Source organism: Leptinotarsa decemlineata, unplaced genomic scaffold, assembly GCF_025532065.1.
Source record: "Leptinotarsa decemlineata unplaced genomic scaffold, Ldec_3_MD MMD2_tig00003294_RagTag_RagTag, whole genome shotgun sequence".
In the NCBI taxonomy this organism is placed as follows: Eukaryota; Metazoa; Arthropoda; class Insecta; order Coleoptera; family Chrysomelidae; genus Leptinotarsa; species Leptinotarsa decemlineata.
Window position 1 is genome coordinate 46,909 of NW_027412585.1, and position 13,422 is coordinate 60,330.

General features: G+C 35.5%; 2 protein-coding genes across 3 annotated transcripts; both read right to left on the bottom strand.

Annotated features, from left to right (window-relative positions):
- Positions 1-1,413: 1,413 nt before the first annotated feature.
- On the bottom strand, positions 1,414-2,660 carry LOC141483297 (uncharacterized). Its single transcript, XM_074177792.1, has 2 exons — positions 2,139-2,660; positions 1,414-2,079 (listed from the first exon to the last, which is right to left on the bottom strand). The coding sequence occupies exons 1-2, from the start codon at positions 2,316-2,318 to the stop codon at positions 1,432-1,434; spliced, it is 828 nt and encodes a 275-aa protein (XP_074033893.1). The 5' UTR covers positions 2,319-2,660; the 3' UTR covers positions 1,414-1,431.
- An 8,901-nt stretch (positions 2,661-11,561) lies between these two features.
- LOC141483298 (uncharacterized) lies at positions 11,562-13,062 on the bottom strand. Of its 2 annotated transcripts, XM_074177795.1 has the most exons (4): positions 12,647-13,060; positions 12,399-12,452; positions 12,207-12,311; positions 11,566-12,099 (listed from the first exon to the last, which is right to left on the bottom strand). In XM_074177795.1, the coding sequence occupies exons 2-4, from the start codon at positions 12,427-12,429 to the stop codon at positions 11,960-11,962; spliced, it is 276 nt and encodes a 91-aa protein (XP_074033896.1). In that variant the 5' UTR covers positions 12,430-12,452; positions 12,647-13,060; the 3' UTR covers positions 11,566-11,959. The 2 variants fall into 2 exon arrangements, with proteins under 2 accessions (XP_074033894.1, XP_074033896.1); XM_074177793.1 differs by having other exon boundaries at positions 11,562-12,099; positions 12,399-13,062.
- Between the last annotated feature and the right edge of the window lie 360 nt (positions 13,063-13,422).

Below are 13,422 nucleotides of genomic sequence, written 5' to 3' on the forward strand. Positions count from 1 at the left end.
CATTTTCGTGTTTAATATATTCCGGAGCTGATAACATTTATATAAAAATTTACGTAGTCTGGCTACTGTATAATCAATGTGTGCATTCCACCGAAGAGATTGGACCACTTATACCCCTAGGTATTTTATTGTATCCGTTTTCTGTATAGAAGTACAGCTACAACTGGGAACATGTGCACAAGATGTTTCGTGGATTTTACTGTTGTTTGTAGCTGGTTGATCTGTAGTTGTTGGAGCAAATGCAATAAATTTGGTTTTTTTCAACATTGACACTCAATAAATCAGAACTCAACCAGTTGAAAATCGTTTTGATACCTATTTCAGACTGAGTGTATACTTCTTCCAACATTTTTTCAACGACGGACATTACACAGCATATTGCAGACACCCATATAGTGGCACATGGCATGAATACAACGATTCACAGGTGTTCCCAATTTCGCCAAAATCAATTGTGAGCAATTTCCTCTTTTATGAACAGGAGGGAACGAAGCAGCATCTTTGATGTGTGTTTTTTTTCTTCTTTCCTTTTTTTTCTTCTTTCCTTTTTTCTTAATAATCTTAGTTCTTTGAATTGATTTGTATTTATAAGAAGATTATATGAATAAAACATACTTTTGATCTCAAAAAAAAATGAAGTTATTTCACCTTCGAAATCAGAAATTTTGGAGATGTTCATATGTATTAGAAATAAGATGGGTCCTAATACAGTTCCTTGGGGTACGCCCCGAGTAATTTTTAGTGGGTCGTTGAGAGAGTCGTTTACCTTGCCAATTTGTGTTCTATTTGTCAAATAGTCTTCAAATATTTTCAAAGCAACACCTTCAAACAAACCCCTCACACCAATGTTAGCTAAACGTTGAAGGAGTTATTATAATCCACAGTATCAAATGCCTTGGCCAAATCTAAAAAGACAGTTATGCATTTGTGTTGATTGATTTTACTGTGTATTTTTTCTGTGATAGAATAAAAAACTATCCAATATGTCACAATATGGTTTCATTTGAGTGAGAAAAACATATTGATTATCGAGATTATCTTCTTCTGAAAGCTGGAAAAAATAATTAAAATGATCGAGGAACACGTCTCAGAAGAATATCTTCTGAAGGAGCTTAGTTTTATTGCCATTTTGGGAAAAATATGGGTATCGAAATGAATGTATAGAGAACAAGGTGAAAATAAATGATAACAGACCTATTTACTGGACATTGTCCATCTGAAGGACATCTAATATTTTGACAAAATGTCTAAAGTATTATAATTTTTGAACAAAAAAAATCTTTTATTTCTGACCGGGATATTATAAGCTTATATCGTCATAGTTACGCTATCAATAAAGAGGGTCATAACTCCCTTCGGACATTATAGATTTTATAATTCCCTCTACCTTTCACAAGTAAAAATAAATAGAAATGAAAACTGAACCATATTTTATTTATTCACGTCATTACAAATAATAAATGTACAATTTTGAAATGTTCCCTGAAAATTACTTCCGCCACTGGAAACAATTTCTTCTTTTGTATGGCTGGAGCTTCTGTTCACTACAGTCGAGGTACTTGCCTCTTCTGATGACAAAGTAGACAACATACGCGCCGTTTTATTTCTCAATTCGATGCTATCCTCCAAATACCCCTCCGCCACCGTGGAACTTTTCCAACCTCCGTGTCTTTTTAAGTTAGTCATAGTTGCTCCTGCATTGGCTAGAGCAGTAGCAGAAGTGCGTCGAAGGCAATGTCCCGTATAGGAAGATGAGTTTGGCAATCCTAAATACATTGCGATTTTGCTGGGGATTTTCCCAAACATGTTTTTTCCAATTGGCTGAGATGTACATTTATTTTGTCGGAAGCTCAAAAAAAATCGTTCAATACCTTTAGGATGCAAAGACATATAAAGTCTTAATAAAGGCAAAGCGGAGAACTCTTTTTCATCCACAACTGTAAATTTCTTCAATACACCAGTTTTACTTTCCGGTACGTTCACTACCATAACGGAATCCCGGTCCTCTATATCCGATATCTTCATATTCAAAAGTTCCTGACTTCTGCATCCTCCAAAATAACCCATAATCAAAACAACCTATAACAAAAAAAAAAGGAAATAAATACACACAAAAAGGAAAATAAGAAAAAAATTACCTTATGCAATAAATGAATATCATTAGGAGCGTCCTTTAGGAATCTGATAACATCTTTAGGAGATAAAACAGCAGACTTTTTCGGCTTATAACTCTTACTCTTCTGTTTCAAAAAAGCCTGTAGTTCATTGAACTTGGTGATATCTCGTTTCTCATGTATAGTCACCATCGATTTTAGCATTGACCATTTACTCCATAAAGAATTCGGACTTTACGTTTCTGACTGAAACGAATAAACACAATTACTACCAAATCTACCGAAAAACATAGAAAATTCCTTACCAGTTCTTGAAAATATGCCAGAAATACAGTTTCAGTGACATCTTTTGGCATAACATTTTTCCGTGTCAGCCAGTCCAGATATATCTTGTATTCTTTTTGGTATACGGCTTCACTTTTCGATGGAATTAATGATTCTCTTGCTTGTTCAGATTTTTTCAAAATATCCTCCATTATATTTGGGGTAGAAAACACGTTTTCACCGCAAACACAGCTTGATAACAAAGTTTGGGAAAGAAAGTTTTTGGCTTTCTACTACTCCATCTGATACAAAAAAATGGATGAGAGATTCTTCCAAAAAAAGGAAGGAAGTAATCAATTTGAAAATAAGTAACTCTATACATGGATATGATCATGCAAAGAAGTAACTTTCAGACACAAATTTTCAGTTTGTGTCTGTTACTAATAATTTCTAACTTTGTTGACCTTATAATAGTTTAATCACTAATCAGTCTATATTGAAGAACACAATTGAACAAGACAGCATTATTCATTATGAATGTTGGCATAGCCTGACTTTATAACTAATCTTACATAATCTTTCAAAGGCTTTTAACAAAACAATTAACAATCTTTTAAAAAACAGTATACAGTGCTAGTCAAAAGTCCCCTCCCCCCCTCGTATCTTTTGAACGGGTATACTTCTAATAATGAAATTTGGAGGGTGGAAATAAACGGATGTAGGCTTCTTAACTGGTCATAACAGGTGACGCAATAGTCATAAATGACGTCACAAGGCCACTGTGACCAAAAATTTTAAATGGGACCCTATGGCAAGTGACAGCTCGTTTGAAATGTATTGAAAATACCTATTTAGTCATACCAATTTTGTTTGGGTTTCGGCTGATTTTGATTGATAAATTGAAGAAATACGAAAATTATTGTTTCGCATTTAATTAATAAAGATTTAAGAACCAGTTCTTATAATAAGTGTTCAAAATGTGCTCCATCTACTTCCTGGCAGTAATGCATCCTATTGCTAAACTCTTGTGGTACTCGTCCCAGTGTGTCAGCGGAAATTGCCCTACATTCTTCAACAATTCGTTGTTTCAGAATGGCAATACTGTCAGGTGCTGTAGCGTAAACCTTAGATTTCAAGTACCCCCATAGAAAAAAAATCTAATGGTGTAAGGTCCGGTGACCGAGCTGGCCATTCGATCGAACCTCGTCGTCCATTCCATCTACCACGATATTCTTCATCTAGGTAACGTCTTACTGCACCGTAATAGTGTGCAGGAGCACCATCTTGTTGAAACATTATTTCCAAGTTGTCGAATTCATCTGGATTATCTTCTAGAATTTCAAGAATTAACGCCTCAATATCAGTTTGTAACATCTCCAGATACAATTCACCGGTTAAGTTAGCATTGAGAAAAAGAGGCCCAACTATGTGGTTTCCCAAAATACCTGCCCAAACATTTACTTTTTCTGGAAATTGAGTATGTTTTTCACGAAAGATGTGAGGATTTGTGTCACTCCAATACCTCACATTTTGAGTGTTAACATTTCCATTGAGAAAGAAAGTACTTTCGCCACTAAAACAAATTGTCTGTATGTAGCCTGGTTGTTGGTTCATTTTATCGGACATAGTTTCACAGAATTCTAGTCTTCGGTCGGGGTCATCATCTGAAAGTTGGTGCACCATTTTCAATTTGTATGGATGAAATTTGTTTTTAGCCAACACCCTATGTACTGTCCTTTGACTGACTTCACAGATAGACGCAACTTGGGCTGTGGAAGAAGTAGGGTTCACTACCATTTCTCCAAGTATGTCAATTTTTTTGTCATCACTAATTGTTGGTCGACCAGATCGTTTGGCATCTTGAACACTACCTGATGCTTCAAACTTCCGAAGAAGTTCCCTCAAATAAACCCTCGATATAGGGCGATCGGGGTACCTCTCATTAAACAGTCGTTCCGCTGCATGGAAATTGTTTCTACATTCACCAATTATTAAGATAGCTGCTACTTTGTCGGCTACAGTACGTACCATTTTGCCTATGTAAACACTTAAACGTCTCGTTAAACAATAGCTTAGGTAAATTTTCAAGGTATAAACACTTTTGACAAGTAGATAATTCAAACACGTCAACCTTTTTGACAATGAACCAGAGGCGTACTTTAAAATCTTTATTAATTAAATGCGAAACAATAATTTTCGTATTTCTTCAATTTATCAATCAAAATCAGCCGAAACCCAAACAAAATTGGTATGACTGAATAGGTATTTTCAATACCTTTCAAACGAGCTGTCACTTGCCATAGGGTCCCATTTAAAATTTTTGGTCACAGTGGCCTTGTGACGTCATTTATGACTATTGCGTCACCTGTTATGACCAGTTAAGACGCCTACATCCGTTTATTTCTACCCTCCAAATTTCATTATTATAAGTATACCCGTTCCAAAGATACGAGGGGGGGAGGGGACTTTTGACTAGCACTGTATACTTCTTTAATCGTAACACAAAAATTATACTCTTCTTTAATTTTAATTTCTACACATTAACCTAGTCAACATTTCTTGGTACCTCTGTTTTATCTTAATCAGACTCATTGTTTTCTGAATCACAATTATTACAAACAAAGAAAATGCAACTTCTGTTTGATATACATATATTTGTGTTGTACTTCTGGCAGCAAATCAAACAGAAGTATTCAGAGCTGGAATCACTATTAACCTTTTTTGGGAAAAAAAATTTTTGGCTTTCTACTACTCCATCTGATACAAAAAAATGGATGAGAGAATCTTTCAAAGAAAGGAAGGAAGTAATCAATTTGAAAATAAGTAACGCTCATGGATGTGTAGATCATGCAAAGAAATAACTTTAAGACACAAACTACACATCCATGTATAGCGTTACTTATTTTCAAATTGATTACTTCCTTCCTTTCTTTGGAGGATTCTGTCATCCATTTTTTTTGTATCAGATGGAGTAGTAGAAAGCCAAAAATTTTTTTTCACAAAAATTAATTACTTCTAAAAATATAACCCCTTTCAATTCACTATTAACCTTTTGTAAAATAGCTTTTTTTTACTTTCTCAACTTATTTAGTCACTTTGCTTTTCTTGTTTAAACTTTTAGCCTTTTTCTAATTCAAGGTTTCTTGTTCTATTCGTAGATTTTCTTTTTCTGGTGTATCCGTCAAAATAGCAGTTTTTCGACGCTTCCTATTAATAGTTGACTTTCTTGGTCCGGCTTTAGGTAGTGGTCGCACGATTTCGGGGGAAAAACATCCACACGGATCAACTGATGTTGATATCTGTGTATCACATGATGTTGATGGCTGCGGGTCTAACGGCGTTAAAGATTGTGGATTAGACAATACTGTTGGCAAAGGAGTGGACAATGTTGAAGGCTGTGGCTCATTTCTGACAGTTTCCATAGGACGGTCCGTTATGACACTAGATGCAAAATCAGCGTCACTAAATTTATGTTGGTTGAAGGGAAATATGCCAGTTTTTCCAATCCACTCGTTATGTTACTCGGTGTCAAAGCTAAATTCAAAAAAGTGCGGACGATACCAGAAATATCGTATATGGTCATGGTTTTTCCAGCGTTATTCCGCATCCAAGCATCTTGAGCTGAAGACAGATATCTTTTAAAAGGGCCATATACCGCTACGTCAAGTGACTGTAATTTGTGAAAATACTGTGGATGGACAGAGAGCATGACCACTCCATTTTCTTTAGCAAAATTTAGTGTTGGTACAGATGAGTGCGAAGAATGGTTGGCTAAAACCAACAGAGAAGAAAATTCTTTAGAAGGTCTAACGTGCTTGATGAAATGCTGCATAAATATGAAAAACTCGTCATTGGTGATCCAACCGCTAGAATTCCTAGCACCAATGCAATCAGTAGGACCATCCCGAATGAAATGGTCTTGGAATTTTTTGCGAAGGAAGATGAACATAGGTGGAACTGATGAACCTGTAGCTGAAACCGCTACTAACAGGGTTATATCAGTTCCACCGTTGACGGTGGATACACCAGTTTCATCCGCATTTCATATGGAAGAAGCTGTAAATTTGAATTGGTCCACTGCGTCAGCTAATTTAGTGTAAAACTCTTGCACATTAGACTTATTGAAACACGTAGCTCTGCTGGGGGTAGTCGCTTCAGGTTTTATTATGAAGAGACTTGAAATACATTTGAGTAAGGCAAACATCCAATCTTTACCGGCCATTTTATTTGTATGCCATGTTTTCAGTATATTTATTTTATATTCAATGGCACAGTCATAAGCTATGCGACAAACTTCTTTAGGACCTATGCCGTGGAAAATTTGTGAAAGTTTGAGCAAGTATTCTGTGAGACTGGCTTCTTGTTCTGTATTAAATATCTGCCGTGGAGAACCATAGCCAAATCTCGAATTATCAGGGTCATTCTTCATTCTTCATTAATAAATTTTGACAATGAAGTTTTACTTAAATCCAAGTCACGACATACCTGCCTCAATGATTTATTTTCAGCTATAATATCCCAAGGACATTGATAACTAACGAAATAATTTTATCACAGTTTTCGAAAGCACGTTATTTGGTAACATCCCGACGCCGAAGGCGGAGGGATGTTACCTAAAATAACGTGCTTGAGGAAGTTGTGATAAAATTATGAGTTATTTATCAATGTTCGAGGGATATTCGGTGAGAAAATTTTTTGCAATTCGAACAAAATTATTTATTGAACACACAGTTATTAAAAGAACAATTCGTATAATGATATTCCGTTGATCTTGCTGTATTTGCCTCGGTTACTGCATAGGTGTTTCCACGCATACTATTGATTATTTGGTTATGATGTTCCTGATCAATATTCAAATAAGGTTTTATGGAATTTCCATTATTGTGCCCAGTAATTTTCAACAATTGCTGTTCTTGAACTCCACTCTTAGCTAGTTGACTGACTGCAGTTGCTCTATTAGAGTGATTGGTTATTTTCCTCTGTTTCGTATCGCATCATTTTGAACACCAAAGCGAGGAAGTGACATTTTCGAAATAAATTGAATTACTGAAATGTCAAACAACTTTATTGTGTTGGTTGCTTAGCAATGTCATGACATAAGTGATAACTACCCGTGAAAACTATCCATGGGTAGTTATCAGTGTAATGATGGTTTCATTGGTTATTTCGACACACATGACTAGAAATAGACAAATTTGATAGGATAATTTTTTTGGCAAGAAATTTTCAATGGTTGCTTGCTTAGCAATGTCATGACATTGCTAAGCAACCAACACAATAAAGTTGTTTGACATTTCAGTAATTCAATTTATTTCGAAAATGTCACTTCCTCGCTTTGGTGTTCAAAATGATGCGGCAATTGACAAAATCATCGAAGAAAATACACCAAAAAATACTGTCAATAGTAAAAAATACACTTGGAAAATATTTATGGAGTTTTGTGACGCCAGAAAATATGAATTGGATGGAAATCGTACTCTCGAAGAGCTTGCATTAATACTCACGATTGGGCGATTAATATGAGAAAAAAGGATAGCACAGAGTTTAAAGAGGCTACTGTTAAAACCGTATGGAATATAACAAGCAAATTATTACAAGAAAAGTATTACAAGGAGTATAATATCATGCTAGACCCCTTTAAAAGTGTTGCATTCAAACAAGCGCGGAATGCACGCGACGCAGCACGAAGAAATTTACAAACAGATCCCACTAAACGCAAAACAAGCTCAGTACCATTAACTTCAAATGAAATCAGTAAAATTATAAAATTTTGGGATGAAAATACCCCTATAGGACTCCTACGCAAATTTTATCACATAGCAGCGGTGGAATTGGCTTGGAGAGGTGGTGAAGGTGCTGCTTGCTTAGTTGATTATTTTCATATCGAAAAGGACAACAATGGATCTCCAACTAATAGGATAGAATATAATCCAATTTTCAGTAAAACCTGCCAAGGGGGTTCAAAGAACTGCGCCTCTAGCAAATGGTTAGTTCAAAATAGTGATAACAATGCTTGTCCTGTCAGATTATTCATTAAATTATTATCAAAACGAGGCACAAATATCAAGACAAATAGACTATTTTTAAGGCCAAATCGTCACTGGAAGACAGGAAGCGATAACTGGTATGACAATATGCCTCTGGGTACAAATATAATCAACGGATGGACGAAATCTTCTGCTGAAGCAATTGGCTTGGATACGAAACAGAGGAAAATAACCAATCACTCTAATAGAGCAACTGCAGTCAGTCAACTAGCTAAGAGTGAAGTTCAAGAACAGCAATTGTTGAAAATTACTGGGCACAATAATGGAAATTCCATAAAACCTTATTTGAATATTGATCAGGAACATCATAACCAAATAATCAATAGTATGCGTGGAAACACCTATGCAGTAACCGAGGCAAATACAGCAAGATCAACGGAATATCATTATACGAATTGTTCTTTTAATAACTGTGTGTTCAATAAATAATTTTGTTCGAATTGCAAAAAATTTTCTCACCGAATATCCCTCGAACATTGATAAATAACTCATAATTTTATCACAACTTCCTCAAGCACGTTATTTTAGGTAACATCCCTCCGCCTTCGGCGTCGGGATGTTACCAAATAACGTGCTTTCGAAAACTGATAAAATTATTTCGTTAGTTATCAATTTCCTTGGGATATTATAGCTGATAACTAAATGTGCTGCACGTAGCATCAACTCAACAGATTTAGTACCACGATCGGATTTTTTTTTATAATTGCGCATACTGTTAACGAACATATTAATGAGGTGCTGAAAGGTCCACATTGGATCTTTTTACCCCAACCACGTGTAAATATTTTCAGAGGTTATAACGAAATTATCTCTAAACCTAGCCCACAACTAATAATAAATCGTGAAAAACAAATAAATCAAGTATACTAATTATCACACCTAAACATAGGTGTAATAAACGAAAAAAAACTGCTCGAAACTAAAAAGAATAATAATGAAAAAATTTATTTACGTTAACATTTTTAGACGTAGTCGTATATCTCCGGCTAGCGACGTTGCTCGACTGCCTGCGATGTCTCGTTACGCTTCCCGTGCTCCCTTCATTTCGCGTACGTAGTTGAAACGAACGATATACCACTAGTTTTTTAGATACTCATGGTGGACCTTTATACCGCGGACCTTTAAGCCCCGCCCCACCCTACTATTCTCAAAATTCTGCTTAGGATTCTCCTGCACACTCTCACAAACAGCTGAAATGATTTCAGCAGAGCTTGCATTTTGTCGACGTACGGGTGGGTGTTGGTCGATCGTTTACTGACCAGGGGGGTTCAAATTTATCCAACACATTGCAAATAGTCCTCTAGGTAGTACCAGTATGGGGACCGTGAAATAGGCGAATCGCGCGATACGTTGACTGACAGAACAACCACTTTGATGAAACCATTGTATTATTTGTACATGTTGTTGAATGCTAATTCCGTCCATGGTGATTTGGCAAAACAGACTGAATAAATAAAAAAACCTTTATATATAACACTTCCAAAATACAAATCATGAAATTATAAAATAACAACAAAAATTAATTGGCGCTCCAGTGGCGCATTTGCTTTTTCAGCTGCAAGAAAACCCGGAAAAACCTGCAGCACCACATCATCCGAAGATCTTGATCTGCCAATGCCCTCTCTCTCATAAAACAAAATGTAGGGTGTCTCCAGAGGCTCCAATGAATTCAATACATCGCCAGAACACTTAGTGACATGACTATCGTTAATCTTAGACCAGTCCGTTTAGTTGTTGACTAATGCGTAATAATGACCAGATTCTACGCCAGAACCACAATGAACAATGACAACTAATTTGATTGATGTAGCTTTATCAACATGGCCGTTATCAATTGTCAAAGTTCGGAAGGCCCAGATGGAAGACCCTTCAGTAATGTGCTTGTTTCATGCTATGGAAAATGATACTGGTTTGCTTATAGACTGATCGAGTTAGGGGTATATTATACTTATCAACCCTAATGGGCCCCAAAATCTCTTTAAATTTGCAGAAAAAAGAATAATTCGGAAAGCAAGAATTTAAATTGGCCGCGTGTCTGTTGACCAATAAAAATTGATCGTGTTTAGAGCGGAGTTACCAAGTGTATTGGTTTTTAATATCCAATCACAAATCTGATGATCTAATTTGACAGACGCCATTTTTATTGTTATTGTTGTCAACTCGCTGTGAATACAACTGTTACAATTATCTAATTGAAGAACGTTTTTTTGTAAAAGGTAGGTCTCGGCGGGTGCCTATTTTGCTGTATATTCCGTGTCATTAGTTTATATTGCGAAGAATATTTTTTCACGTTATTTTTGGATTGATATGTTCTGGAGTGATTCTACATTTCACTGTACATATTTTTGCTTTTCTTTTCAGTCACCATACTGCTCCTTGGCCGAGATAAAATAAAAATTAAATCAAAACTTTCCTTCCTTCGATAAAAGACAAAGTCTGAAATGAATGTCATATAAATAAAAGGGACCTACCTAATAAATTTACCACCTACCGTTTCAATTTTTCATTCTTCATTTCGGTACCAAAGTATTGTAAATTTTTCAAGTAAAATTCATATTCCAAAATCGACTTTTGGTAAGTTGTCGAGAGTCAGCTTTAACAAAATTAGGCTCAACATTCATTTCGAAATTATTTTAACACAAATACGAAGCACAAAACAGCCACACATAGAACGGTAACGGCAATGTTGACGACAGAACCACTTTTCTCAGCGCCTCCAGTGTTTGGCAGCCGAACCTAAGAGATATAGCGCGAAATTCAAATAGTAGCTGTTCGCATTTTACTTTTTTGTTGAAACTTTTCCTAGAGATCAATTACCCTAACACCAAACTGATATTTTTGCACTCGACGCGCGTTTCGCTAACAAGGTTAGCATCTTCAGAAGAAGAAAATTGATACAGTATCAATTTTCTTCTCCTGAAGATGCTAACCTTGATAGCAAAACGCGCGTCGAGTGCAAAAATATCAGTTTGGTGTTAGGGAGATTGATCTCTAGGAAAAGTTTCAACTGTTACACCACAGGTTCCAATCTCATCATTTATTGTTATTGTTGCTTCACTACCGGTCAGGTTTTGATTCCACAGAAATCATCTGGGAAAACCTTGACCAATCAAAAATATCAACAAGTGAAGCAACAATAAATATGTGAACTAAATTACCTCAAATTATGATCAACCATATTTATTTTCAGTTAAATTTGTGTAAATGTGGTAATGAAACTATATGAACTCAGTTCAAAATTTATTGGAAACACGTAAACCTCAACTTACACTAATGTTTTTTCAATAAATGATTCTTTTTCTTCAAAAATTTTTCATGAGCAGACAATATAATTGGATCAATGAAATCGCTGTTTGTCTGGGTGTTCAAAAACCTAATGAATTTTTTTATCTCTTCCCCTAGTAACCAAATTGACTTTTCTACACCAAAAATACAAACAGCATCTAACAATCAGATGACACAGTTTTGAATCATTGTCAGAATGATCTGGACAATTGACTAGGTTAAAGGATAGTTGCTCCAGTATTATTTTCCTCAAAATTTGTGAAATATTTGTAAAATTACACAAACGCTTATTCTATTCCTTGTTGGTGTCCGGAAATGACTTTCTTGCTCTTGCTCAAAAGTGGAAGTTGATGGCTGGTTTATATAGCTATTATCACAGCTTCCATGACCTGAAAAATTACATGAATATATAATTTCTCTTTCTTTCTTTCATATATTGTGTAAAATTAACAAATTGGTGTGTATGATGAACATTCCAAGATTTTTCTATTCATACCTTGGGTAACACTGATAATTTCATTTCTGGAAGGTGTACCAAAACAAATTTCTTGCTCAGGTATGGAAGTGGAGGGCTGACACATGTCCTCATATTGTTCTTGGCCTATAAAATGAAATTGCAGCATTTGTATGGATTTTTTTTCTATAAACTACATATATTTTGGAACTACAGTTTTACAATAATTCTTACCTGCCACAGAAGACCTACTCATCCTTGCCATACCTCTTGGTTCTTCGATAGTTTCTGAAAACATATAGAACACTATTATTCAACCACATGATAACATCTCTATTTTTCTGCAAATTCATATAGCAATACTTATGGTGCACTCGATAAGTGGTTAATCAAATTGTTGTTTAATAATGAGAATATGATGAATAAGATATATAAACTAGAATTGCAAGATATCGAAAGGAGTAAGGATTATGCTTACTTACCAGGAAGAAATAAAACAGGTACAGCATGTCGTTTTAAACCTCTTCTGCTAGTAATTTTGTCTTCAACAGCGAAATGTCTGTCACAAACTCGTGAGTTACAATAAATTGTCTCATGGGGTACATTGAAGAGTTTTTTATCGTTTATATTCTTGAGCTAAACATCGAAAACAGCGGGGTCATCTTTGGGAAACCGATGTTGACTACTCTTCCTATCCTCACAAGAAGGAACGCAGCACTTTTTTCGATATCGTTTATGTTCGGAAGTACTCATTACGATAAATAAAAATATGAAACTGACAGTACACAAGCAAAAACACAATTTCAAAAGGAAAACAGTCCCAAACCATATTTATACATTATTATCACAACAAAACTAACGGACGTCTTACCTAATTTAAGTTCATTCTTCTTCTGTAAACAGTAATATGAATCATGCGCGCGCAGAAGGCAAGTGATTCATTACAGAAAACTGGAGAAAACCCCGATAGTGTCGCCATCCCTGGTTTGGCAGCCGCGTAACATATAACCAAGTGTTGCCATTTAACTTACATTTCTATGTGTGGCTGTTTTGTGATACGAAGTTTGTGGAAATCATTGACATTAGAAAGAGTACATGGTTGCATACACTACAGAGGGCGCTGGCTGACTAGATGACAATATGGCTAATATACCAGTAACGTTGAATTTCTTATTTTTGGTGGGTGGCATGACTGCATAATTCATTTATTTCATCAGGGTTCATGAGCATTCGAAAACCATTTGAAAATACAGCTCGT

Coding starts and splice junctions, on each gene's coding strand:
- LOC141483297 (XM_074177792.1), bottom strand. CDS start 2,318: ATGCTAAAATCGATGGTGACTATACATGAGAAACGAGATATCACCAAG. Junction 2,080..2,138: donor ATATTCATTTATTGCATAAG/GTAATTTTTTTC, acceptor TTTTTGTTATAG/GTTGTTTTGATTATGGGTTA.
- LOC141483298 (XM_074177793.1), bottom strand. CDS start 12,462: ATGTTTTCAGAAACTATCGAAGAACCAAGAGGTATGGCAAGGATGAGT. Junction 12,312..12,398: donor GAGTAGGTCTTCTGTGGCAG/GTAAGAATTATT, acceptor TTCATTTTATAG/GCCAAGAACAATATGAGGAC. Junction 12,100..12,206: donor AATTATCAGTGTTACCCAAG/GTATGAATAGAA, acceptor GTAATTTTTCAG/GTCATGGAAGCTGTGATAAT.